We start from the raw sequence: 25,575 nt of genomic DNA on the forward strand, positions 1-25,575 counted from the left end.
ACCAGACACGCAGTGACGCATGCTGGGACACAGAGCTCTGACCCAAGGCATCTGTAGGAAAGGGAGGCAGGAGGCACTCACCAGCAGCAGAGCAAAGCAAGAGCATACACCACCCAAGAAAAGGCGAGCAGGGAGACCATCTGTAGCATCACTGGAGCACGAATCGTCGGAAGCATCTCCGGGGGGCTGAGGGTGCTCTGGGTCTGCGCACAACGCTGTGGGAGCGTCCCAGAGGTGTGGAGTCTTTGGCACCAGCCTTGGTGGGATATGGTGGGGTGATCACGACACCCCAGGTAAGAAAGCTGAGCAGGTTCTTGGAGACTGGCCAGTGGCATACACCAGGACTTATTTGCCCCACTCCATGTCTGTACTAATTTCCTGGGCTCTTAAAGGGCTGATCTTTAATACTGGGGGTTCCTTGTAAATGAGGCTCATCTGTGGCTGGACTTGGACGTTATAACTTGTCTACCAAGGCTTTGAGGAACAAGCGGAAGGTGATGTGTAGGGCTGGAGTGTTCAGGGCTCTGACAGAGCTGGGAGAAGCAAGAGAGGAGTCTTCATCCCCCTGCACATCCTAACCCTACAAAGCACTGACAGCAGTGCATTTCCAGGAGCTGGACTTCAGATGCATGGGACCACGAGTGAGAGGCAGTCACGAGGCAGCTGGCAGGAGGCGATGTGGGTTATCCCGGCACAAAGCACCGGCACAAAGCATCTGTGCTCTGCACAGCCGGCCCTGCTCAGGGCAGGGTCAGGTGCTCAGGGATTGCCACGATCAGGTTTCCCCCCGAGAAACTCGGCCTCACCCCGGGCTCAGCAACAGAGGGGAGATTTCTTCCCAGTCGCCTGCAGCGTGGGCAGGGACACTGCCATCGCTGACCATGTGCTAGCACATGGACACTATTCCACGTGCTAGCACGAAAAGTCTATCCACCAAGAGCAGCAGCGCAAGGAGGTCAACCCTCCCAGCCGCCCTGCGCAAGGTGCCGCCGCTCACGATTATCCCCCCCGAAATGGCTGGCAGGGCTGTGTGCGGAGGTCGGGGGTTCCCAGCCGGCGACTGAGGGGGCGACGAGCAGCTCCAACACTCAGCTCCGCTCTCCTCACACCAAATTGCTCTGACAAGTGTCCCCGTCTTTCCTATTGTCAGTCTCCGCAGGGACCCTGCTCAGCCGCCACAGTCAGGACCCACTGGTGCCATGGGCGGGCGAGGTAGCGGCACCCGCTCCCCCGGTCCCTTCCCGGCAGGGTGAGGGGGAGAGGGGCGGGGGGCGGGCGACGCCCCTCGGCAGAAGGTCCGCGGGTGCTCGGAGCCACTGCGGCCGCGGGTGGGCGTCCCCCGTCCCCCCTCGGGAGGTTGTGCCGCTCGGAGCCGGCGTGAAGCAGGATCGCGGTGGGGAGGAAACCCGAGTTTGCGGCGCCGCTGCCGCCGGTGCGCGGGGGCGAGAGCGAGCGAGCGGAGACACCTTCGGCACACCGGCTCCGCTGGGCCGCCCCTCCGCAGCCCCGGTGCCCACGCACCCGGCCCGCTCGCAGCCGGCGGGGTCGGGCCGGGGGTAGGTGGGAGCGGCGGGGGCGGGCGGCAGCCGTGGGGGTCGTCGCCATGACGAGCGGGCGTGCCGCCGCCTCCCGCCGCTGAGCGGGGCGGCCGCTGTCCCTTCAGCACCGCGCGGCCGGCGGGGCCGTCCTGCCCTGCCCTGCCCTGCCCGGCACCGGCACGGAACGGCACCCCCCCGATACCAGCTCCACCCCGGCACCGGCAGCCCCGGGCAGCGAGGCGAGCCCTGGCGGCCCCCGCGGGCGGCGGCGATGGCGGGCGGGGGCCGGGGGCAGCAGGGCGCGCCGGCGGGGGGCCGCGGCCGCTGAGGCAGCAGGTAGGGCGGGCGCGGAGAGCCGCGGAGCCGGGCGGGGCGGGTTCCCCCCGGGTCGGAGCGGGGCTCCGGCCCCTGAGGCGCGGCGTGGGACGGGACCCCGGGCGGCGGCGGGGGGGGCTCCTTGTGTGGCGGGGCCGGGAGCGGCGGGAGGGAATGAAAGGTCCGCGCGGCCCTGGTGGCACAAAGGCCGTGAGTAACGGGGGTTGGTGGGAGCGACAGCCGCAGCCCAGGTGAAGGGCGAGGGGAGGGACAGGAGTCTGCCGCGGGAACAAAGGAGCCTCCCTCAAGGTCTTCAGTGGGAGGTGGGAAAAAAGAAAAGAGGGAAAAGGGGAGAGACAGGGGCAGAGGGAGAAAAAGGGAGGGGAAGTGATTGAACAGGGGGCAAAGAGCGAAAAAGAGAAAAAGAAAGAAAGAAAGAAAAGAAAGAAAGGAAAGAAAGGAAAGAGAAAGAAAGAAAGAAAAGAAAGAAAGAAAAGAAAGAAAGAAAAGAAAGAAAGAAAGAAAGAAAGAAAGAAAGAAAGAAAGAAAGAAAGAAAGAAAGAAAGAAAGAAAGAAAGAAAGAAAGAAAGAAAGAAAGAAGAAAGAAAGAAAGAGAGAGACAAAACATGAATAGGTGAACATGCTGTAGATTTGTTCATTCTGCCAACTTTCTGTGTAATTATGTCCTAGGTTTTCATTCCCTACTCACCTTTGGAAGGAGCTCACTATGACAGGGCAGAGTCTGAGGGCTTTATCTGAAGCGAATTTTGAAGACAATGAGATCAGCATCAACGTTGGAGGCTTTAAGAAAAAGATGAGATCCAACACATTATTAAGGTTCCCTGAGACCAGGCTGGGCAAATTGCTGAGCTGCCACTCAAAGGAGTCAATACTGGAGCTTTGTGATGACTATGATGACACCAAGAATGAATTTTATTTTGACAGGAACCCCGAGCTCTTTCCTTACGTGCTACATTTTTATAACACTGGCAAGCTCCATGTGATGGGTGAACTCTGTGTCTTTTCTTTCAGCCAGGAGATTGAATACTGGGGAATCAATGAATTCTTTATAGACTCCTGCTGCAGTTATAGCTACCATGGGAGGAAAATGGAGCCAGACCAAGAGAAATGGGAGGAACAAAGTGACCAGGAAAGTACAACATCATCTTTTGATGAGATTTTGGCATTCTACAATGATGCCTCTAAATTTGACAAACAGCCCTTTGGAAACATCAGGAGGCAGCTCTGGCTTGCTTTGGATAATCCTGGGTACTCTGTTTTAAGCCGCATCTTCAGTGTCCTTTCAATAGTGGTGGTGTTGGGCTCCATTGTGACCATGTGCCTGAACAGCCTCCCAGACTTTCAGATTGTTGACAGCAACGGGAACACCGAGGAAGACCCTCGCTTTGAAATCGTGGAACATTTTGGTATTGCATGGTTCACTTTTGAACTGGTGGCAAGATTTGCAGTAGCTCCTGACTTTTTAAAATTTTTCAAGCATGCCCTGAATTTGATTGACCTAATGTCTATCCTTCCATTTTATATTACATTAATTGTCAACTTGGTGGTGGAAAGTAGTCCAACTTTAGCAAATTTAGGCAGAGTTGCACAAGTCCTGAGACTCATGAGGATTTTCCGCATATTAAAGCTTGCTAGACACTCTACAGGTCTCAGGTCTCTTGGAGCAACTCTGAAGTACAGCTACAGAGAGGTGGGGCTTCTTTTACTCTACCTCTCTGTTGGCATCTCCATTTTCTCAGTAGTGGCTTACACCATTGAGAAAGAAGACAATGAGGGGTTAGCCACCATTCCTGCTTGCTGGTGGTGGGCTACTGTTAGTATGACCACAGTTGGCTACGGAGATGTGGTGCCAGGGAGCACTGCTGGCAAGCTGACAGCATCTGCATGCATCCTAGCTGGTATCCTAGTGGTAGTGCTTCCCATTACACTGATCTTTAATAAATTCTCCCACTTCTATAGGCGTCAGAAGCAGTTAGAGAGTGCCATGAGAAGCTGTGATTTTGGTGATGGCATGAAAGAAGTTCCATCTGTCAATTTAAGGGACTACTATGCTTATAAAGTTAAATCCCTTATGGCCAGTCTGACCAATATGAGCAGGAGTACCCCCAGTGAGTTGAGCCTGAATGATTCACTGCATTAGTGTACAAGTCTGACAGCAGTTTGCATGAGAGCTATCAAGAGCTATGTTTATAAATGTTTTCCTATTTGTCTTTTTTTTTTTTAGAAGATAGTGTTGCTGACACTGCACTTTGCACTTGAGAAACTAAAGACATTTCTATTACAAGTTAACAGTTTGCACATTTTCATCATGTTGCATAAGGGTACTAAGTGCTGACTTTTCCATACAAATGTTACCACTTCCATGCCATTAGTGCTAGTGGTATAGTGATGATCTGTTACTTTGTGCATTTTCTCATATGAGCAGAGAAATGAATGTACCCAAGTGGAATAAAAATTCTCAGCTGTGACATGAGCAATGAAAAAATCACCTATCACCTATATTGGTGTCTTTACTAGTATAAGACTTCCCATGCATTTTACAAGGGTTTGAAACAGCCACCTGACAGTCACTGATACAGGAACACTTCTACCTGTATTGCTGACCAATAATTCTGATCATCACTTGCCTGAAAACACCTCTGAGTTTGCTTATTCTTGAGTATGTGTGTTAAAATCTGGGTGTTCTTGTTCTGAAATGTTATGTAGAATAATATTTTTCAGAACCTTCTGGGCATAGACCTTCCTCTGTTTCCAAGATTAGATCAATACCGAGACCTCTAAAGAAGGCCACTCCTCATTTTCAGGTAGCTACATATTCAAAGACTACATTTCCACAAGTGACTCTAGGTATGGAGGCCCATCTAGAGCTCTCAGGATCCCATTCCCAGAAGGGATCTGCTCACAGCTCAGTCCCAGTGGAACTGCAAATGTGTTGTATCAGTCCATCAAAATGGTTTTGAGATTAGACATACGAAGATGTGGGCTTTAAACAATTAGAAGCACCAATGAAAAACTTGGATTTGATTAATGAAGTGAAATATTCCCACGTGAACAGTACAGGCAGCAATTTAGGAACTGACATTCATATACTGCAAAAAGACTAATTATAAAGATGCCATATGTGATGCTGAGATATAAAATCTAATTTTATCAGTAAAGCTTGAAAGCAGGCATTGATGACAGACAATTCCATTAAAATTTCTGCCAAGGAATCTCTAAGCAAAAAAACATTTTCACTCAGAAAGAAATTCTCAATTTACAGCTAAGGGAGAGTATAAGGGTCTAAGAAGGGAACAGATAAAGAGCTTAATACTGCAGTATCTGTGGGTAGATCCTCCTACCTACTTCTGCGATGTAGTCAATTTTAATCTTTTCAAGGGCTGGCATATACTTGTTTAAAAAAAAAAAAACAACATGAGAGAACAGATCATATGTGACTTCAAGAGTAATAATGAATCTGCATAGAGTTGTTTTTTGAGTGCTCAGTCTCCTCCCTTACACAATTGTACAGAGATCAAACACTTGTAGTCAATAGGCAGAAGCCATGCTTCCCTCTTTTTACTTCTGTGTTAGAAAAAAAAACTACTGGCACTCAGTGGGCAGAACAGTATTTCTTTTCAGATCCTACTGCTTCTCCATCCCATTCATTACATATAATGTTCCAATTAATTATTTTGTTTTACTTGGGAAGACTAGAGAGGTGCAGAAATTTAATTCAAGCTAGTTAGAAGAGAAATTAAAATACTAAAGCTGAAATTGTCTTGTTTGGAAGACTGTTTTTCATGACAAACGGCTCAACCAACACAATAAAGCAAATATGATATGAATAGGTAATTGCCTCATTTAGGCTATTAGAGGTTGCAGCTTGGTCTGGATCTTTTGATACTGTATCACCTTCACCTACAAAACAGAAAGCTGAGCACCCAGGATCAGATTTCTGTTTGCCCAATGATCTATGACAGAATACAGAGTGTGAAATAACTTACCCCCCACCCCATTTCTGTTGAACACCCTCACATCAGTAGCTGATTTAGGCCATGAAGTGTGAGGGGAAAAGGTCCTTTCCAACATTACCAATTTTCAACACAGCCTGTACAAGTTATAAGTCAATTGGCAAGCCATTGCTTGCTGTCCCTGAAATTGAAAGTGCCATATACATGGTCCTGAAGGTAGACCTAGATAACTTGAATTTGGTGTCCAAACTAGAAATATTTTGCTAAGGTTTATGCTTCTGCATAGGGCTGGTTCAATTCAATTTGTGCTGACTCCCAGGCATACATTCAGTACTCCTGTCCCTGATTCATACTGCACGTGTGTAAGCTATGACACACCCACAAACAGCCACCTAACACATGCAGCAGCAGCAGCAGCAGCGTGAGGTCACTCGCTGAACTGAAATACCAAGAAAGAAACAAGGGCAGGAAGAGGTGGGCATGGGCAGCACATACCCTCCAGTCATGCTGCAAGGGTGGCAAATTCTCTCACTGATGCAAAGGACACTGCAAACTCCGTCTGTTTGTTGGGGCTTTTGGGGAACTCAGCTCCAAGCAGTGGTTTTATCTCAGTTTCATAAACAGTAGATTTACAGAGCTGAAAACCAGAGACTTTCAGAGGAGTTATTTCGTGAGACCTGTAGACTTGCCAAAGAGCCACAGATTCCCTCAGCTGTTGCTAGTTTAACATTGCAAAGGTTGGATTTAACTTTGCAACACATCATTTCAATAACCTATACCTTATCTTATGTTCTAGATTTATTATTATTTGTAGAGCTGATATTCTGTCATTTCTGCAAATATTGACTGGAACGTGTCCAAATTGCATTTTGCTAAAGAAAAGGAAATACCCAAGGAATTCCAACTTTATTGTATTGGTTGAAAGGAATTTTCATTATTGCATTTTTATATAAGTGCTTTTGATCAAAGACACTAAATAAATAAAGTATTGAAATTTAAGATGTTCTTATTATCATGGCAATTACTTTACACAGTGCACAGGAATTCCTTTCATAAACTTAACTAACTCCATGTTAAAAGTAGTCACATTTTTGCTCCCCCCTCCTCCTGAAGACCATTCCAGAGCTGTGCTGCTCTCCAAGGCTTGCACAACTTTTAGCACAATTTTATTAATGGCTGCTTTATACCAATATAGTATTTTTTCTCTTTTGCCAACACTGTTCTTTAGCTTAAATATTTCATTTTCCTCTTAGTGTATTTATAGACAGCAACCATATGGCCTTACATACGTATTTTCACAGGTTTATACCTCTCAAGCTTCCTTTTAGTTTTCTTTTTGCAAGTCCTGTTCTCCTGACCATGCTAGGGGATGTTGCCCTTTTTTTGCATTACTACTGCTTAGATTTATTATGCTTGAGCATTAGACAGTATTGTACAGCAGTTTTAATATTTGCTTATGACTAACAGAATTTTTACTGAGCAGATTAACAATTTAATGATTTAAGAAATGTTGCTGTCTCAGCTGCCCCAAAATATCTAGGTAAGGAAGAACAGGGCACATCTTTCCTACCATTTTATGAAGTAATGTCTATTCTAGGGCTCAGTGCAGTAAGTGCTGCAAAAACTTATCTTTCATTAAATAAAAGTACAGGAAAATGTTTACATTACACTTTGAAAAAAAAATGCAATCTCTCCAAAGCCTCACAGGGGAGAAGAGGTGGGGCACTTTTTGCACAGTCAGTAGTTTTGCCAGACTTCCTCACTCACTGTGTGAGAGCAGGGCATCTGCACTTCCATACACCACTGGCTGAGAACCGAAGGAGGAGAGGACTAACTGGCCACTTGCTCCAGAACTGGAAAATTTCCATGGTCAGGAATCTGCTCAGTATGGATGTGCAGTTCACTGAAGAACTGAAGTGCTCCTCCTGCCTGTGACAGTCACCTTCATGGCACCAGTGAAAATGCTGTGCCTACTCTCTGAGAGCTTTGTATCGTTTAAATGAGATTTCTGGTAATATTTCAAATGAGGTAACTTGCTTTATTGCAAGGAATAAATTGTTAGAGAATCTGGATTTCTAGTACAAATCTAGAGTATTATGAGAGTCAGAGATGCCCTTGAGAAGTAATATGTTACATTATGTTCCTGAGATGTAAAATCTATATATAGATTGTGATTAAGCTTTTTATGTATGTTCAGATTTTGTATTATTGCCTGGTTTATTAGTCATTTGCTTTCATCAGTTGCTAATTCTCTCTTTCCCTGCAGACTTTCCATTTTAAAAACAGACTGGTTTTTCCTCCCATGTTACATAGAGCATGGGCTACTTCACATTGCAAACTTAAAACCAAAAAACTTTTCATTTAGTTTTCCAAATTTAATACCTCCAATATTTGTACCTTTTTGTATAGAACTTTATAAGATTGCAGGGAACTACTGTATCTGGTGCTCTTTGTACTGCATGTCTTGTCTCAGTGGTGTGTAATGCACTAAAGAACTCAGTTTTGTGCCACAAAATGGAAATTAAATGTATAAAAATTATCTTTCACCAGGGATCTAGAACTGATTTAAGTTTCAGGACATTCTGAGTATATATTATAACCAGAGAAGCCTGAGCCTCATTGTGGAGATAAGTTTTTTTAAACATGCACATCAGGCTAGATTTCTATGCTTAGAAATGTTCTTAATTGGTGATTGTGGTGGGGAACCCCCATTTTTCAATTGAACAAACAGTACAAGCTTCTTATTCTCTACCTGACAGATTAGGGACTAAACAACATACCACCAGCATTTGTAGGCACTAAATCAACTTGACACGACCTTTCATCTCTTCCAAAATAACCCCCATCCCTAGAGGCCCCAGCTGTGCACATATAAGCAGCAGAAAGCCCCTGGAGTAACTGCTCCTGCTGTGCTGGTTATCCATTTCCTCCCACAATACTCCTGACTTTAATCTACCTTTGATGGTGCTTTCAAACAACATTCAACCCAAGGCACCAATCATATCCCTTGGTGAGGTGTTGTGCCAGAACTATTTTTTTTCTCATTATGTTATTCTTATTTTCTTTTCCAATTTATGCACCTGGCTTCCCATTAACTTACACCAGAAATTAATTTGATCTCCTGTAACTAACTTTCAAGTTGCACACTATTCAGACAGGATAAAAGAATGTTCCCATCTGATTTCTGAAGCATTTTTTACTGATTCTGCCTTTTTCCTTAAAAAAAAAAATGCTTCTCATCTGAGAATAATTTATGGGGTTAAAAATAGAGCAATGGGTAATACATTATTCAAAGCAACAGTTCTACAGAGCAATCATTGAAGCTGCTAAGAAACATAACTCTCATTAAAGATTGTGGATCTCTTCACCCTTCAGATATAAAATTATGGGTTGTCAAGTGGAGGAAGCAACTTCCAAACAGTCTAGAAAGTGTTTCCCGAGATCACATGACACTGCTGGCAAAGGTCTGGCTCTGGAATTTATTTGCCCTGCTAGAAATTAGGATGGAGAATCATCTTGCAGGTGTTGGGACTCACACTGGCCTCCCACTGCAGAAATCTGTTTGCCTGACATCGCCTCACCCTTTACACACAACCCTAAATCATGTAAGTCCTCACTTGGATAAACACATGAATTTGCCATAAGAGGCAGTAGCACAAATCCAGCATTTCAGCTTCACAGAAGTGCAAAGAAACATCAGCACCTCCCACTCTTGCTTTTTTTCTTTAAGGGTACTAATGGGCTCTGGCTTCTCACAAATCCCTGTTCAGATATAAACAGGGCTACGTTTTTCAGGAATTGGACAAAGACTGCTATAAATCTGCCAATTCCTTCTATAGATCTAAAGCAGCCGAAGAACTGCCCACTTTCAGATGCACGGTCCAACATCTGCTTGTTGTCACCCAATGTGCAGGTGTTCTGTGTGGTGCATAAGTCTGTGTAGCTTTGAGCAGACTATTGCACTGACGACGTTGTTGACTTTCAAAGAAAACTCTTAATCTTATTTGGAAGATGAGTGGTACTCACACAGCAGCTCAGTTTGCTTGCCAGCAGTGCTGTGCTGCCCATCCCAAGTCCTGTACCTCTTGCTTCACCTTCTCTGTCTGCCATGGCCTGACATGGCTATTCCTGCAGCCTCTATGACATATGAGGAAAGGTGATGTGGTGGGGTTGTAACACAGCAAAATGGGGGTTTGGAGTTCCTGACTTAGGGAACATCAATCCCACCAACTTTCAGTGGAAATTATCCTTTCAAATTACTATGCTGTTTTTGAAATTCATGTTCTGTCCCATTCTAGGAAATGTTCTGAATACTGACACCCTACCATAGCCTCCTTAAGGAACATCCATCTGATTACCATTAGGTAAATTCCAATTTATTTCTATTGTATCAGTGCCTAGGCACATCAGACTAAGGGCTAGCACCTCCCTGTGTTAGGTTTTCCAAGTATGGCAGAAGATAACATATCAAAATTGTGGTTTACTTTTGGGAAAAATCTATTCTCTATGTTGTTGCTTTCTTCTTTCCATACCAAGGCACACCTTCTTATTGCCACTGTTAGCATGATCATTTTTTAACATTTTGATCCCTTCCTATTGAAAGAAGAAGCCCTGGATGTATTTTTCTTTGGTGAGCTGGTTCTCAGCATTCCCTGTGGAGCATGCTCTGAAGAAGACAGCTGAAACCAGGGAAGAGGCTGATGCCACTTGCAAGCACCTTCCAGAAGAGTGGCTTATCCCCATCCTACTCCCCTTATGTGTCTCCCCCTCTCTTGCAGGGTCAGCAGAGAGGCAAGGCAGGCCCCACAACAGGGACATCTCAACCAGCCAAAGTCAGGATGCAGCTCCTTCTCCAATCCTTCCTTACTCAGCCTGGCAAGTGAACTACCAGGTCTGACAGTTGATTTTTGCAAGGGACCTCTCAGCTGCAGTATTGGAAATGCTTTATAAATATAGGGAAATTTTGCTTATGCTTTTGATGGCAAAAATACTTGGGCCTTCCTTATACGTTGGTGAGGGCAGCCCCACTCCTGGCTCTCACACTCCCCAAACTGGAACTGTACTGGTGCTCTCCCCAGTGCTACCAGTGCACTGCTGGAGAGCACAAAGGACCCTGACTAGTGTGAGTAGTAACACAGCACTAGCCCATCCACCAGCACACAAAAATACAAATATGCTTCCTCACACTCGGCAGGAACCCTAGAGCACCAAAACAATTTAACATGCTGGGAAAGGAACAGAGGTGGCAGGTGTTTCTAGGTGCATTTGATTTCCTTAGGAATCCCTTTAGATTCAGAGAAAGGTCAGTCTAGACATACCAAGAATACAGAAGAAAAAGGCTTTGCTAGACAGTTAATTATACCTGAAACAAGACACCTGACAATTTTCCATCCTGAGAAAACAGTATTATAAAAGCAAAGTGCATCTTTTCATCTTGCCAGAGAAGATGAGAAGAAATCATGGGGAATGCAAAGTTAGTCTATTTCAGTTCTGGGCTTTTAAAACGAAGCATTAACACAACACAGCCCAGAAAAGAAGAATAAACCTGAACAGAAAACAGCTGAAACTGAACAGTGTTTCAAGTCTTTCCTTGCAAAGTGCACAGGACAGTCATGTCTTGCATGGTTTCACTTAGAGATCTGGACCAAAAATCGGAGACCACCTTCCAAAAGTTTCAACTTCAAATTTCTAAGCACAGCCAGGGGTGTCAGACATACCTTCCCCTCACCAGAGCGAGGAGTATGGCACTCCAAACGTGAGGTTGGCAGCCTCACAATATTTTGGGGAGGTAAGGCCATGCAGGTTCTGTCACTTGCTGTGATGAGGGAACACAGCAGCTGCTTGGACCTGCAGCACAGTGCCCATTCAGCCCTGAGCAGCCTTGATCCACTGATCAGGACAGAAGCTGGAAGACAGTGCAGAAATGGAGCACCAGCTCTTCTAAAAAAGCCTGAATGGTTGCTCTTTGTTCTAGAGCAAAGAACTAAACTAAACACTTCAGTTCACATTAGTCAAACACTGTGCAAATAAGATTTTCTCCTACTCTAGCTGTAAGATAGGACCAAACTGTTGAGCTTTTTGTGGAGGCAGTAACTGAAGACAAGTGCTATGAGATGTATAGACTTATGTCAGTTGATGGGCTGAATAAATCAACACTAACTACACTTAAAGGCTTCAAAATTATACTTACTCTTGGAATAAATTTGCATTAATTTTTGGGATGCAGGACTACTGTATTGCTGGTCCTATAATCCTAGAGATCCTCAATTCCTTACTTATTCTAATAATTACATATTCGAGGGCTCTTTAAACATCTGCTTGTCAACAAAAGTTGTAATTACACTAACTAGGAGGAATAGGTTTCTTGGGTTTCCTGAATCTAATGCAACACTCTTGCTATTGATTTTACCCACCTTACATTGTGGAATGTAAACAGCCTCAAAAATTAATCTATTTTTATAAAAACTGAGCAATCAGTGGTTTCCTTAGCAGGAGAGATACCCACATACCTATAGTAGGTTACCAAATTGCTTTTGGTTGTTTTAGAGTTTCTAATGGAATGAGAGACTCTTGGAATGAGTCAGAGCAATATTTCAGTTGTATTTATTGAAAACTGAACCAGTACTCATCACATCAGAGAATTCTGTTCACTATTTGAGGTGAATTGGATTTGGACTCAGCAATTGTATGTGTGTATAAATCAGTGCAGTGCTGAACATTAATACAGTCACCCCTTTATTTTCTGAACAGTCTCAAGGCCATTTTCTGTAAAGATCAACTAATAGAAAAAGCAACCCAAAATTTCTTCTGGATTATATAAATATTATATAAATAACTCAGGAAGTTATTTTATTAATTGTACTTATAAGTGAAGCATTTGATTTGTTTCTGCATTTTTAATACAAAACACTTTGAAAAATTCTGGTCTTCTTTCAGCAGGAAAAATTGGTATATGACAAATAAATACGACTTACCTAGACTGAAATAACAGCTGCACTTTTAAAACAATCTCATGCTTTTGGATATGGTTGCTATGAAAAATGGTACTACTACTTAATCCTTTCTCAAATAATCTCTGACCTCCATAATCTCTGGACTATGACACCTGTTTTCATGTGCGATGAGAGATCAAAAGGACACCTCTTGCTGTTAAGCCTATATACCCCACTGTACTGCAATAAAAATGAAATATCAATTGATGCATCACACAAAAGGCTTAGTGTCATATAAATCAACTCAAAAGCTTTTGGTCTCCCTCTTTGATGTATCTGCTGCAAGGCTTTTTTTTAACAGCAACCATGCAGGCCTTGGGAGCCCAGGAGTGCAAAGCAGCAGAAAGATCTGAATAGAGAAAAAGAGTAGTGTTAGAAACAGCTGAGGGCCACAGCCATCTTCTCATGCATCAATCCTTCCAGTGACACTGAGGGAATGAAAGGAGGAATGCGGAGGTAGGGTACTTGCTTCTGGGCACAACAGTATGCAGCAAAGGAACAGCTGAAGAATTATACTGGTCAGCTCCAAATACTGTCCAGAGGGGTGAAACAGGACTAGGAGGGCTGAGCTTTTCTCTGTGAGAAGCTAAGGAGAAAGACTGCAATATGTGTCCTCAGAAGAAATATCCACAAGGAGAGGAAACCAGTTTTTAGTAAACAACATGTGGCTTAATTAATTTGACAGAGGAAAATATATGCAGGTACATTAGCATGTGGCCATGTATATTTACAAATTTAATTTCTGAAGCTGTGATACCTAAAGAAAAAAATTTTTAAGGTCGCTGGGGTTTGCAGTGCCATGGTATATGGTGAATACCATTAATGTTTTCCCCCATTGTGACAGACAGAAAACCTGTATTTGAGCCCAGACTCAGATTATAGTTTCATTCCTTCCAGTGTCTTCTTGCTGCCTGGGTCTGGGCAGCTCCCTACTTAGTGCCATTTATCCCCTCTGAATTTTCTGTGGCCTGTTTGCACCAAACAAGTACCAGCACCAGGCAAGAACTCTGGCTGTTTGCCTACAGCACATGAAAAATTCCTGCTCCCATCATCACTTCTGGCGAAGCTAAACCAGCACCCACAGCAGGAACTTGGGAGGCTGAAGAATAGTGCTAATGCACTAAGAAATGTCCTGGCACAGGGTATGGAGAGGTTGTTAGCTGATGCCATTACACAAACTCTTCCACTGCACTGAGATAATTTCCTAAATATTTTTTGTACATCAATAAAAAAATAGACACAAGGAACTTTATCTTTCCCAAGGGTCATGGGTCATGCTGCAGTCCAGCCAACCAAGCAAAGTGGCATCAAAAGCTGTTTGCCACCACAGCACGGCTTTGTCCCTGAGATAACAGCTGGCTCCTCCAAGGCTTCCCAGACCACAGGCATTGACTTCAGCTTATTGCTACCCTGCTGGGGACCAACAGCTTCCAGATTCACACTGACTCTCTGGGCAAAGCAGGGCTCCCTGCTGCATGTTGGTTCCTCGTGCTCTGCAGGAACCTCAGTGCCTGCTCCATGGCCTGGCAGGGAGAGGAGCAGGAGGATGAGGACAGCAGCAGCTTCCAGCAGGGCACAACACTTCCAGAACATCCTGAAGTGCACAGCTCATCCACCCTCTCAATAAAACCATCTCCATCCATGTCTGCCCAGGGCTGGAGCATGCAAAGTCTCTCCATGCACAGATAAACGTTTGTCATCAGAAGCCTCTGTAACCCGAAAGAAAGGAGTGGGGAAAGAAAGGAGGAGGCAACACCCCCACTTTGGTGACTTTGATTAGGTTCTTTATCCATTTTTATTTACTTGGCACTGTTATGGTAGGTTTCCATTTATATAAAGTTTAAAAAAAAATAAAACTTCGATCTTTAAAGCAGAAACAAGATAAATAAAGCATGAACATCGAAGACAATAAACATTAATGGAGGAAAATCAGATGTGAAACATAACACAGAGCAGTAAGTTGTACAGATGACTACCTGATTTGCTTTTTTTCAGCCAACACTTTTTTTCCTTACATCCACAGTTAGCCTCATAAGCTGCCTGGCCAGGTGCAGATACCATATTCTTTTTCTTCTCTCCACATAGAAAACTTTTTAAAATTGTTTCTTTCTTCCTGTTTCTGTGACAAATACTACTCTTCTCCAACCCAGATGACTCTCTGAAGGCCTAGTGAAATGAAGTGTGAATCTGTCCTGAGGACTGTGTAGCAAATAATGGAAAAAAGTATAAAGCATTTGGGACTAACAATTATTCTGAAAGATTTGCTTAGAATCTGAACATCCCATCCTTTCAAAGGAAGGAAAAACAGGACAGCTGAGTCTTCAGTAATCTCTGAATAGAAGAACAGAATAAATGCAAATGCAAATGTTGCTGACATTTGCATGTGCCCACTATGTCTAAAGGACACCTGGCTCAGGGGATGCTCTTAAAAGTAATGCCCACATTCATTTTCCTGAGCAGGAGGAAGAGAAGAAGGAAAATATGGGGAATTTTCACATATGCTTTAAAAATGCTAACAAATGAAACCAAATCAAAATGGATGAGAGCACACTATGTAACAGATAGGCCCTTTCCAGAATGAATGCACTGAACAAAGAGGAGAAACACATTTTGTGGAAAAGTGTTTCACAAATGCAACTTAATAACTCGTTGCCAAGCCATCAACATAATTTGCCTTTCTCCAAAAAGCTTAAGCTATTACTCCATCTGGCACAACAAAATCATGAGAAACAACATGGGCTACCCAGGATGTGTCTTCTCCAAGGCTTTCATTGTCAATAGTGGCCATAACACTGCTGCATCACAGCCTGGCATAGAAATATCCCACAGCAAATTTCCCAGCCAGCTGCATGACACAGCCTCAAATTGTACCAGGGCAGGTTTTAATTTGGTATTGGGAAAAAAATCTTCACTGAAAAGATTGTCAAGCACTGGAACAGGCTGCCCAGGGAAGTGGCAGTGTCACTATCCCTGGAGGTATTGAAGATGCATGTGGATGTGGCACTCAGGGCCATGGTTTAGTGTGGAGTTGGCAGTGCTGGGTTAACAGCTGGACTCGATCATCTTAGCTCTATTTCAAGCTAAACTATTTAATATCCATCACTGCCTTTGGAAACACAGAAAGAAATCTCACTGTAAGCTGGAGTCCTATTTAAGAATTTTCACATATTTAAGAATGCAAAGAAATAAAGACTTTCTTACTTCATGAGGTCTTTCTGATTAGCTTTATAACCAGGTATACACTTAAGAAAAAGTAACCCTCATCATACCACACTGATAGAGCCACATGCACACCAAGTGCTTCACAGAAGTTGTACAGTACACATTCTGCTTAGAAGCACCGGTGCCTTTCTGCGGTGAGTCAGGCTATCCCATGTACTTGGGCAGGGATTCACTCACCATGAGCCGTATTTATATCTGAAAGTTGAACACACTGAATGAAGAAGCAGCCCAAAGCCACTCTGCATGCTCATCAGAATACACTGTGCAATGCAGACAAGCTATTATTTGCTGTAAATAAGCAGTAAAAAATTACAATATCCAATAAATGTCAGATTAATTCAGATTAGCAGCAAACTTTTGTGACTTCAAACGTACCATGGTTCACTAAGGAGCATCAGTCATGAGTTCCTTTTACTAAAATGTATTTGTGGGCAAGTTATTAAGAGAATAATTTTAAAAAATCAGAAAAGAAGTGGGCAATGGAATTATATTCAAGACATTAAATGTAGCCACTTTTCTACTTAAGTCTATCCATTGCCTATTGGTTTTCTAGTGTGATGAGAACAACAAAGGAACAACTCCCACCTCTTATGTCCACTAGTACCTCCAAGTAAAGGATGTCTAAGAAGATGGCCAAGATATTTGGGTGGTGCTCAGCTGTCTCAGCATTAGGCCTTCAGCAACATCAGATTGCAGAGAGAAGGACTTCCACAAAGTACTGAGGATTTCTGGCCTGATCCATTTTCATGGGATCCTCAGACTTCTAGTTCTTGCAGTACTGTTGTGACCTGGAAAAATCCTTTCCAGAGCTGACTTAGAGAGACATGGGTTTCTGTGCTCACAGTGTTACAGAAAGGAAACAAAACATGAGGGATGACTACGGAAATTAACATTAATGGTTACTATTAAGATAATTTTGCTTCAGTTAGAATGAACAAGTCAACAATTATACAGGAAAAATTAGCTTTTATTAAAAATGTTTAGTAATAAGCAATGATTTTCCAAAATTGTTTTAACTTACTAAACCTAAAAATACAAAGTCAGAAGCAAACAAGAAATTGCTTGGTTAAAATCTTGTTGAAGGTTAACTTGTCAGTAGTTCTATTAGATTTCCTGCAAGGCTTGCTTTTAAAATATCTTATTTATTGTTCTATTGGCTTTCCTTTACAGAGATGCTCATCCTCCAGTACAGATGTGTAGTCAACAACATGGATTATTTGATTAATTTATATAAACAGAGGAAAGAAAAAATAAGTTGCATCCATCTCTGAGTACAATGTTAATGCTTGCAGAGGATTCAGAGGTCCATATGCTGACTTCCTAAGCTCAAGGCATCTTTTACACTGACTGCAGTTTGCACCATACCAGAATGGCAACATACTAATTTCATATTAAATCATGAAAGTATTCTTTGGTCACAAACATCCTGTACCTACCCAGTTTACAGTGCATCAGACGCTATTTTTTACCCTTTTAAGTAGCTTGTTTTATTTGTTTTATTCATGGTATTCAGATTTTTCTCATGCATGTATATTCCATTTCTGTGTGCATGCATGTGCACACAGTCTTAGTTGTTTCTATGCAGACACATCAGGATAGAAAAAAAGGATGCCATTTACCTTCTGATAGCTTTCAGATGTCAGACTGCAACAGCTCTAGTCTAAAATAGCCTTTCATTGGAGTCCCTTGGGATACACAGTTCATCTTTAGGGTACCACATTACTGAAGTTTTCAGAACACACAAAATAATAAATTTGTGATCCTTTTATATTATTGTCTATTACATTGTAAAGCCACATTATTCAAACTCAAAGTCTTATTTTTGGTGTGAAAAGTTTAAGATTGAGTAAGGGAAAATCTAGCTGCTGAGGATGCAGGTAAGAGTGCCTAGACAATGACACTTTGCTTAAAAGGCACACCAAGAAAAGACAAGCTAGGTTCCTCTCCTGATGGCTTAAACCTATTCTATAATTTCTCTTATATATATATAGATACGAATATATATGTGTGTATATCCACGCAAATCGATGTATGCACACACACCTTTGAGTTTTTGAGAAAAGCTTAAGAAGTAGAAATTATTTTAAATAAATAAGAACCATAGTAATAGGGGGAAGTTGGTGCTGTTATTTTTTCCTGCATTATGATTATAATCTAATGACACAGTGATATGTTTTATACCATTTTTTACTTTACATCATTTAGTTGTATAAATGTGAGGCATAGGACTACCAGGTGCATTTTATCTTGCCTAAAGTAATTTTTATGGATCTTCTGTGTTCTTGCATTTTCACAAGGAATGGTCATTGCTCTTAAGAAGTATGAAGAGAGCTGAGGATAAGGACGTTCTAATAATCACAATTAAGATTTATTTGCCTCTAGGGTTTACATGTCAGAGCATGGTGTGCATGCCAACACACAGAGAATGACAAGGACAGCAATGGCTGTATACGGCTCAAACCCAAGTACTGGTACCAGCATGGCTGTAGAATGCTGATCCTGTAAGAACTTTTTGTCTCCATTGGCATAAGCTTTGTGACACAATGCATCATTTCCAAAATCGGCACTATTCCGTCTAAATGGTCCACATATGTTGACAAATAATGTTAAGAGGTATGAGATGATTACTAACTTCCAGAAAATGTTTAACAGAAGATGCCCATACAGTAGTCACCATTAAAAGTTTAACAGCTGAAGGCTGAATGCAAAGATCTTTTCAGCTGTATTGTTTAAAGAAGTATGACTATCACAGTGAAGTTATTTACATACAAGGCAACAATAGTAAAGATTTCAATAGAGAACACAGTAGATTGTTCAGAGAGTGGATCACATTTTCTGCAAAGTCTGAAATATTTCTTACAATGTTGTAAATTCTACCAATAGATATTCCACAACATAAACCAGAGAAGAACTTGTATAAAGCTATTTAGAGCTTGGTCCTGCATTTCTGAGTCCCCAAAATCTACCAACAGAAGACTATAGGAATTTTGAACGTTTAGCAATTGCAGGACAAATGCCCCAGAACACTATTAAATGTTGCTTCTTTTCTATACTTATTAAATATAAGTATTCAATTTATTTTCTTTGGTTTTTAAATTACTATCCCTTTGTAACTACAATATGAAAACAAACAAACCCCAAAGCATTAATAATTCCCCTCTCCCCTCAAAACAGTGATTTAAAAAACCCCAAATGAAACAAAACATATCCAGAAAGTGTAGCTGTTACTTCATTATAAAACTACGGTGCAAAATAGAGGTTTATACTGGTCAGAATTGCAATAGCAATTGGAAGTTTACACTTAAGGAGTGACTGTAAGTATTGCTTCTCCTGAATAACAAAAATTAAAACTGATTAGGCACTTGTTTTCTTGTTTAATCACAGCTGACTCAGTGTGCGTACAAATGACAGAAATCCTCTCTCAAAGAATGCTCTGTAGTGTAACAACTGTACTATTCAACTACAACAGTTCCTGATTCAGGAGGGCAGAAAAACATGTGCCTATTACTTTATTCCCAAATTTTACTGCTATGAATGGGCTGGATACATGTTCAACTGCTGTTCTGAATCAGGATACGTGTTGAAATTGGAGTTTTAAAAGATAATACAGTGGTGAGCAGCTTTTCATTATACTACAATAGCAAGTTTATCTAATTTGACTCTGCTCTCCACAATATTATCTTAATACTTCCCAACAGAAAATAGGCATAAAATAAATAGCATAACCAAAGATTACATAATAAATATGCTACTAAGTGGGAGAAAAATACATTGTTATGTAAGGCTCGGTAGTGCTGCACAATCAAGAAATCATTCCAGGTGCTCCAAAACACAATTCCCAGTGTACAACACCAAGTTACCACTACACACCTGAAAAGATTGGGAAGTAACAGATTAAACCTCTATTACATTAAACATTTGAAAATGCAAACAAGTGGTAAAGTGTTTTGCTCCTTTGCAGAACACCATATGAATATTCTTGACTGCTGCAATTGTCACTGCTTGTGAAGGAAAATTTAACAGATTGGATTATTGAAAACTCTCATAATCAAATTCCTTCTGACTTACAAAGTTAACAGTGTCCACACTGACTCTATGTTTGGAAGGAAAACAAACTCAGAAATTTTGCTGCCTCCGTTTCTTCGCATCCATTGCATCTAGGATAGGTTGCCTCTTTGCAGTGTACCTCTGACGAAGTTCCTCAATTTCTCGTTCCATCATAGGGTCCAAAGCCTTTAATCTCATCTGTAATTCTTCTAAACTCAGATTTTTTAACTGCAAAACAACCAAACAAAAAACAATCCCACAAAAAATATTAGAAAATGTTTTCAACAAAAAAGAAAATCATTGCCTTTCATAAGCCTTTAATTTACAGCTGCAGGGTTTTTACACACTTAGAGTGTATGTATACTATATATATATATATATATCTATAAAATAACTGTTGATATAGCCAAAAGCCTTAGTGTGCTCCACAGTAAATAAAAGCCTATGAAAGCAAACACATATAGTACATTTATTTAATTTAAAATAAAAAAAACTTTTTCAAACCTTGCAAATAAATCACAAATAAATACAGGGCTGGAGTTTAACTCATTAGGCTGAAAAAAGCATGCCACAGAATACAAATACATATATATACACTCATATATATAAATTATATTGCACTTCATATAGAAGCCTGAAAAATACACTGCTGCTGTAAGTAATACTCTTGACAGATATTTAGGGGTACTTTCGGATAAGAATGAGAAGGCATCTTCCTCAACAGACAGCTGTCAGAACTACTCAAAACAAATTGCTAACAGTGTTTTAAGTAATATATTAAATAATTTCCTGAATTCATGGGGGGGCTACCTTTGACCAAGTTCTTTTCTCTCCAAAAATATTTTCTCAGAATGTTTAACAGTTCATTACATTTCACTCATTACAAGTGAGTGATCATACAACAAGTAAATGACTTCACTGCCTTGCTGGCTGCTGCCCACAAAGGTTGGAGTCTTGTCAGATACTGGGGCATGTTGGGCACTACTACTCCACCTGCTATTGCAGGGACTGATCTGCATTTGAAATGCATTTTTTCCTGGCCTATGTGTTTTTTTCCTGATATAATTTAGTGGCATTCTGCATTTCTCTTTTGTTAGAATTACCCATGTGCCATTATTCTTCACCAGTGTGAAAAACAGTCAGCAAATTTCAAATAGCACACATAATTTCCTCTTACAAAAGGGATAATCTTTATTTTGTTTGCAAATACTCTGACATTGCAAACAAGCACACTATCTCACTCATGAGTAAAAAAAAATACTTTTCTGAATCAACTACCAATGAGTCAATACTTCATTCATGAATCTAGGGCAGGCTTCTATCAACACAATCTGATCTGTTTTCCCTGAGGAATTAACTGCTACTTTTGATCTTTATTTTTATCAGCAATTGAGGCAAATAAATTAGCAACACGTACTGCTACATACAGTCCAAACCCCAGCATTATGACTTCTACTACACTGCACATAGTAAACAAATAATTTAAAGCCCTAATAAAAAGAGTGGGCATACCAGAAACACGTAACAGAGCATATGGAAAAGACACATATTTTCATGCAACATCATGTTAACCATAAGGCTACTAATGAAGAAGAGAATTAAACCCCACATGTCAAAATATTTCTGAGGACCAAAGATCCCAAGATCTGTATGAGACTTCAGATGTGCTCAGCAATGTTGGCCTTACACAATCACAGAATATGCCAAATTGGAAGGGACCCACAAGGATCATCAATGTCCAACTCCTGGCCCTGCACAGTACAGCCCCAAGAGTCACATCAGATACTTGGTACTGTGATCACTTCCCTGGGGAGCTGTTCCAGCACCCAATCACCCTCTGGGTGAAGAACCTTTTGAAATGTCCAACCTAAACCTCCCCTGACACAAATTCAGGCCATTCCCTTGAGTCTTGTCACTGGGCACCACAAACAGATCAGTGCCTGCTCCTCCTCTTTCCCTCAAGAGGAAGTTGTAGATAGCAGTGAGATCTCCCCTCAGTGTCCTCCAGGCTGAACAGACCAAGTGACTTCAGATGTTCTTCATATGGCTTCCCCTCCAGACCCTTCACCACCATCTTTGCTGCCCTCCTTGTGACACTTTGTTTGCCCTCCCTTGCCCTCTCCCAAAGACTCTTCTTCTCCTTATGAAGGAAAGAGTTGCCTCCCAAGGCATCAAATATCATCCATTTTACTGCACTCCTCCCATTTGACATATAGAAAAAAGGATGGGGGAAAGGAATTCCTCAGTCACCAAGACTTCTGCAGAAAAAGACCTTTTCATTTCCAGAGAAAGAAAATATTAAAAGCCTGCACTATTCTATTTAATTTTTAGCCCATTGATATATGTAACTGGCATGTGACACATTTTTCAGTGAAGATACTCTCTTAGAGGAATTAAGTCACAGAGATTTTAAGTATAATGGGAATAGATGTCAGTGCCAACTCCACTGTTAAACTGATCCCAACACGGCACAGATGAGAGGAGCAATAAACCCACGTGTGACAGGAATAATGCATTTAGCACATGTGACAGGAATAATGCCTTTGGGGCTCCACAGACTAGCACATGCCTAAGGCAGACACTGAATAATCTCACGCGTGTGTTTTGTGAGAACTGCCAGCGATGAAGTCCCTACCCACTCTTGGCCACTCTGGACAGCCACTTATTCTCTCTCAGTCACCACTGTAGACATCAAGCTTAAACTGCACAGAACAGATTCCATCTAATGTAATCATATAATTATTCTGCTCTGAAAAACATTTTTTCATAAATTAGCAGAGAAGAATGTGGTGGGTGAGTTTTTATTTAAATTTCAATCAAGAAACTGAGCCAGCAAACAGAATTAACTACTCTTTAAAGATCACAGACAGCTGGGATGAATATTAAAATATAAAGAAAATGAATTTTTTAAGCCAGAGACCAAGAATCTTTCAGAATTATCTCAGACATGTCTCCCAGGAGATCCAGATAGCCACAGTACTCATCTACATGAATGGCTGATACTCAGGACATTTAAAGGAAGGAAGTCACAGAAAACAGAAGAGTTAGGAAGGTCTCACCTATCTGACATCAGATGAGAAAATCACTTAATCAGCCACAGCTGAATCTGGGAAATTATGTGTCCCTGTCTGTGCACATATATGTTTCCTTGGCAAATTTAAAAATATATTTCTTTGACTTCTGTCTGTGCTATAGGTATTATCTCACAAACCCTAAAAGCCTGCAATAATCCAAACACTGAATGCAACAGCAAATATATCAAATAAGATGTGTAGAAATATCTCAAACAAGATATTTCATTACCCCTATGTAATTTATTGCCCTGCATGAATAAATATTTTGGTTCAAATTCTTAAAGCAATAGAGCTCAGCATTCATTTACTTCCACTTGCAAACAGTCTGGAATTTACACTGCCATAAATAATTCACCAAGCAGCTTGTAGCAGTAACTACTGGCATTACTGGCATTAATGGGAAGGGAGAGGGAAGCATTCAGTTGCACAAGCTACAAGAATTCAGAAAGGCTTCAAATTTTATTTCAGGAGCTTTTAAAAAGCTGTTAATTGTAATGAATTGCTACAATTACCATTGTAATCAGGATAGCATTTGTGTGACAATAATAGATAATTCCATTTCTACCACTCCACATAATGGACTGAATCATGTCCTTTCAGAGATCAAACACCCACAACCACCCAAGAGACAGTAATTAGTGTCAGGATGGGCCACTTCCAAGACAGAGGTCTTAATGGAGTTTCTGGTAGCAGCATTTGCCTTCACTGGGACCCTTTCTTTTACCAGGTAATCACATTTGGGACTTGGGAAAGGAATAGTCCAAACTCCAACTTAGAATGCCACATACAGACACAGCCTTTTAGAGTGAGTACTCTTACCCAGTTTTCCAGAGGAAAGATTAGGTGTACAAAGGTAAAAGTTTTCTCCTTAAAGATGTATTTGTTAAACTAATCATTAAAGAAAGCTACAGTGCATAACGGAAGCAAATCAAACAAGGAAGTCAAACACTGCCAGAGCCAGATGGAATTAAATAATTTCTCCTCGAAGCTGATGTATTCTCAAAACACAGTCACAGGCAAAGAAGCCTCACTGAAATTCTCTGCTTTGCTAGAGCAAGGGAAATCAGCTTTGCCTATGAAGAGACCAGACAACAGTCATCCTTACGGGACAAAAGCTCCCAGTGCTGCAAGCTGAGTGCCAGCAGCTCCTGCCTCCACCTTCTCCTCTCCCTGATCCAGGGGGAAATCCTGGTAGAAGGCAACTTTTCAGAAAGGAGTTCCATTGACCCAAGTTTCCAGTGGCTGAAGTATCTTTCAGCAGCAACAACATACAATGGGACAAACAGAATAAAAGCACAACTAACCTTCTAACTGAACTACAATTTTCAGTTATAATATTTGGAAAAGGCAACTCAGCCACACACTTGGGAGACCAGTAAGTCTGGAAACTTGGTACACTTTATCTCAAACTTCTAGCAAATGGGACACCAATCATTTAACTCCTCCTTGCTCATTTTTCATCTTACTTGTAATAGGTTAGAGTCTTTTCCAGGAAAGGCCACATGTAGGTAAAAGTTAAAAAGGAGCAGAACAGATAAGGAATCATTAGCAAGCTTTTTTTAATGTGACTGTCCTCATTACGCTGGGATACAGTAAAAATCCGAAAGTTGAGGCAGCTCCAGGTATGAAGTGTTCCAGTTGCCATCAGAGCACAGGTCAGAGCTACCAGGGCTCCACAGACAGGCACACTGCCCTTGTGTGAAGGTGGTAGGAGTCACTGCTGATCAGCCCAGGGTTTAAAATAATCCAGCATGATCACGCAAGGTTTATTGAATGCAGTGCAAATTAGCATGTCATCAGAAGAATACTTCCTATTGTAGTGGGCTGACCCTGTCTGGGTGCCAGGCACTCACCAAAGCTGCTCTGTCACTCCTGCAACTGGACAGGAGAGAAAAAATAGAACAAAGATTCTTGAACTGAGATACGGTCTGGGACAGACCACTCACCAAACTCTACCGTGGGCCAAACAGAATTGAATCGAGGCTACAAATTAAATTTACTTATAACAAAATAAGAGCAGGATATCAAGAAGTCAATTAATTTTAAAAACAGCTCCCTCCACCTCTCCCTCTTTCCCAGCTATACCTCCTTCCCCCACCGGCAGAGGGAGACAGGGAATGGAGATTTTGATGAGTTTATCACATGTTGTTTTTCTGCTGCTGCTCAGGGAGAGTTGTCCTTCTGCTGCTCCAGTGTGGGGTCCCTCCTATGGGAGACAATCCTTCATAAACTTCCCCCATGTGAGTCCATCCCATAGGCATCAGTGTGCACAAACTCCTACAAGGTGGGTCACTCTTCCATGAGGTATAGGCCTTCCAGGACAGGCTTCTCTGATATGAGTCACACACAGAATCACAAGTCCTGGCAGGAAACCTGCTCAAGCATGGGCTCCTTTCTCCACAGGTCTGGAAGT

The 25,575-nt window shown here is 41.8% G+C and overlaps 2 protein-coding genes and 1 long non-coding RNA gene across 4 annotated transcripts in view; 2 read left to right on the forward strand and 1 right to left on the reverse strand.

The window, feature by feature from the left end:
• The first annotated feature begins 1,794 nt into the window (after positions 1 to 1,794).
• KCNS2 (potassium voltage-gated channel modifier subfamily S member 2) lies at positions 1,795 to 8,366 on the forward strand. 2 transcript variants are annotated; one of them, XM_053956952.1, is made up of 2 exons: positions 1,795 to 1,874; positions 2,544 to 8,366. In XM_053956952.1, the coding sequence occupies exon 2, from the start codon at positions 2,581 to 2,583 to the stop codon at positions 4,012 to 4,014; it is 1,434 nt and encodes a 477-aa protein (XP_053812927.1). In that variant the 5' UTR covers positions 1,795 to 1,874; positions 2,544 to 2,580; the 3' UTR covers positions 4,015 to 8,366. The 2 variants fall into 2 exon arrangements, with proteins under 2 accessions (XP_053812927.1, XP_053812934.1); XM_053956959.1 differs by lacking the exon at positions 1,795 to 1,874 and adding an exon at positions 2,091 to 2,176.
• Positions 8,367 to 10,033: 1,667 nt separating this feature from the next.
• LOC128798483 (uncharacterized) lies at positions 10,034 to 10,797 on the forward strand. Its single transcript, XR_008434434.1, has 2 exons — positions 10,034 to 10,191; positions 10,606 to 10,797. It is a non-coding gene; the product is annotated as an uncharacterized LOC128798483 (long non-coding RNA).
• Positions 10,798 to 16,987: 6,190 nt separating this feature from the next.
• The window catches only part of STK3 (serine/threonine kinase 3), a 129,105-nt gene continuing 120,517 nt past the window's right edge, over positions 16,988 to 25,575 (reverse strand). Inside the window, exon 11 of the mRNA XM_053951610.1 lies at positions 16,988 to 20,316. Within this exon, the coding sequence (XP_053807585.1) occupies positions 20,158 to 20,316 (159 nt within the window). The 3' untranslated portion in view covers positions 16,988 to 20,157. The remainder of the gene's footprint in view (positions 20,317 to 25,575) is intronic.

This window comes from Vidua chalybeata, chromosome 1 (assembly GCF_026979565.1).
Source record: "Vidua chalybeata isolate OUT-0048 chromosome 1, bVidCha1 merged haplotype, whole genome shotgun sequence".
Classification (NCBI taxonomy): domain Eukaryota; kingdom Metazoa; phylum Chordata; class Aves; order Passeriformes; family Viduidae; genus Vidua; species Vidua chalybeata.

Excerpts from the sequence above, each read along its gene's own strand:
- KCNS2 (XM_053956952.1), top strand. The coding sequence starts at position 2,581 with ATGACAGGGCAGAGTCTGAGGGCTTTATCTGAAGCGAATTTTGAAGAC.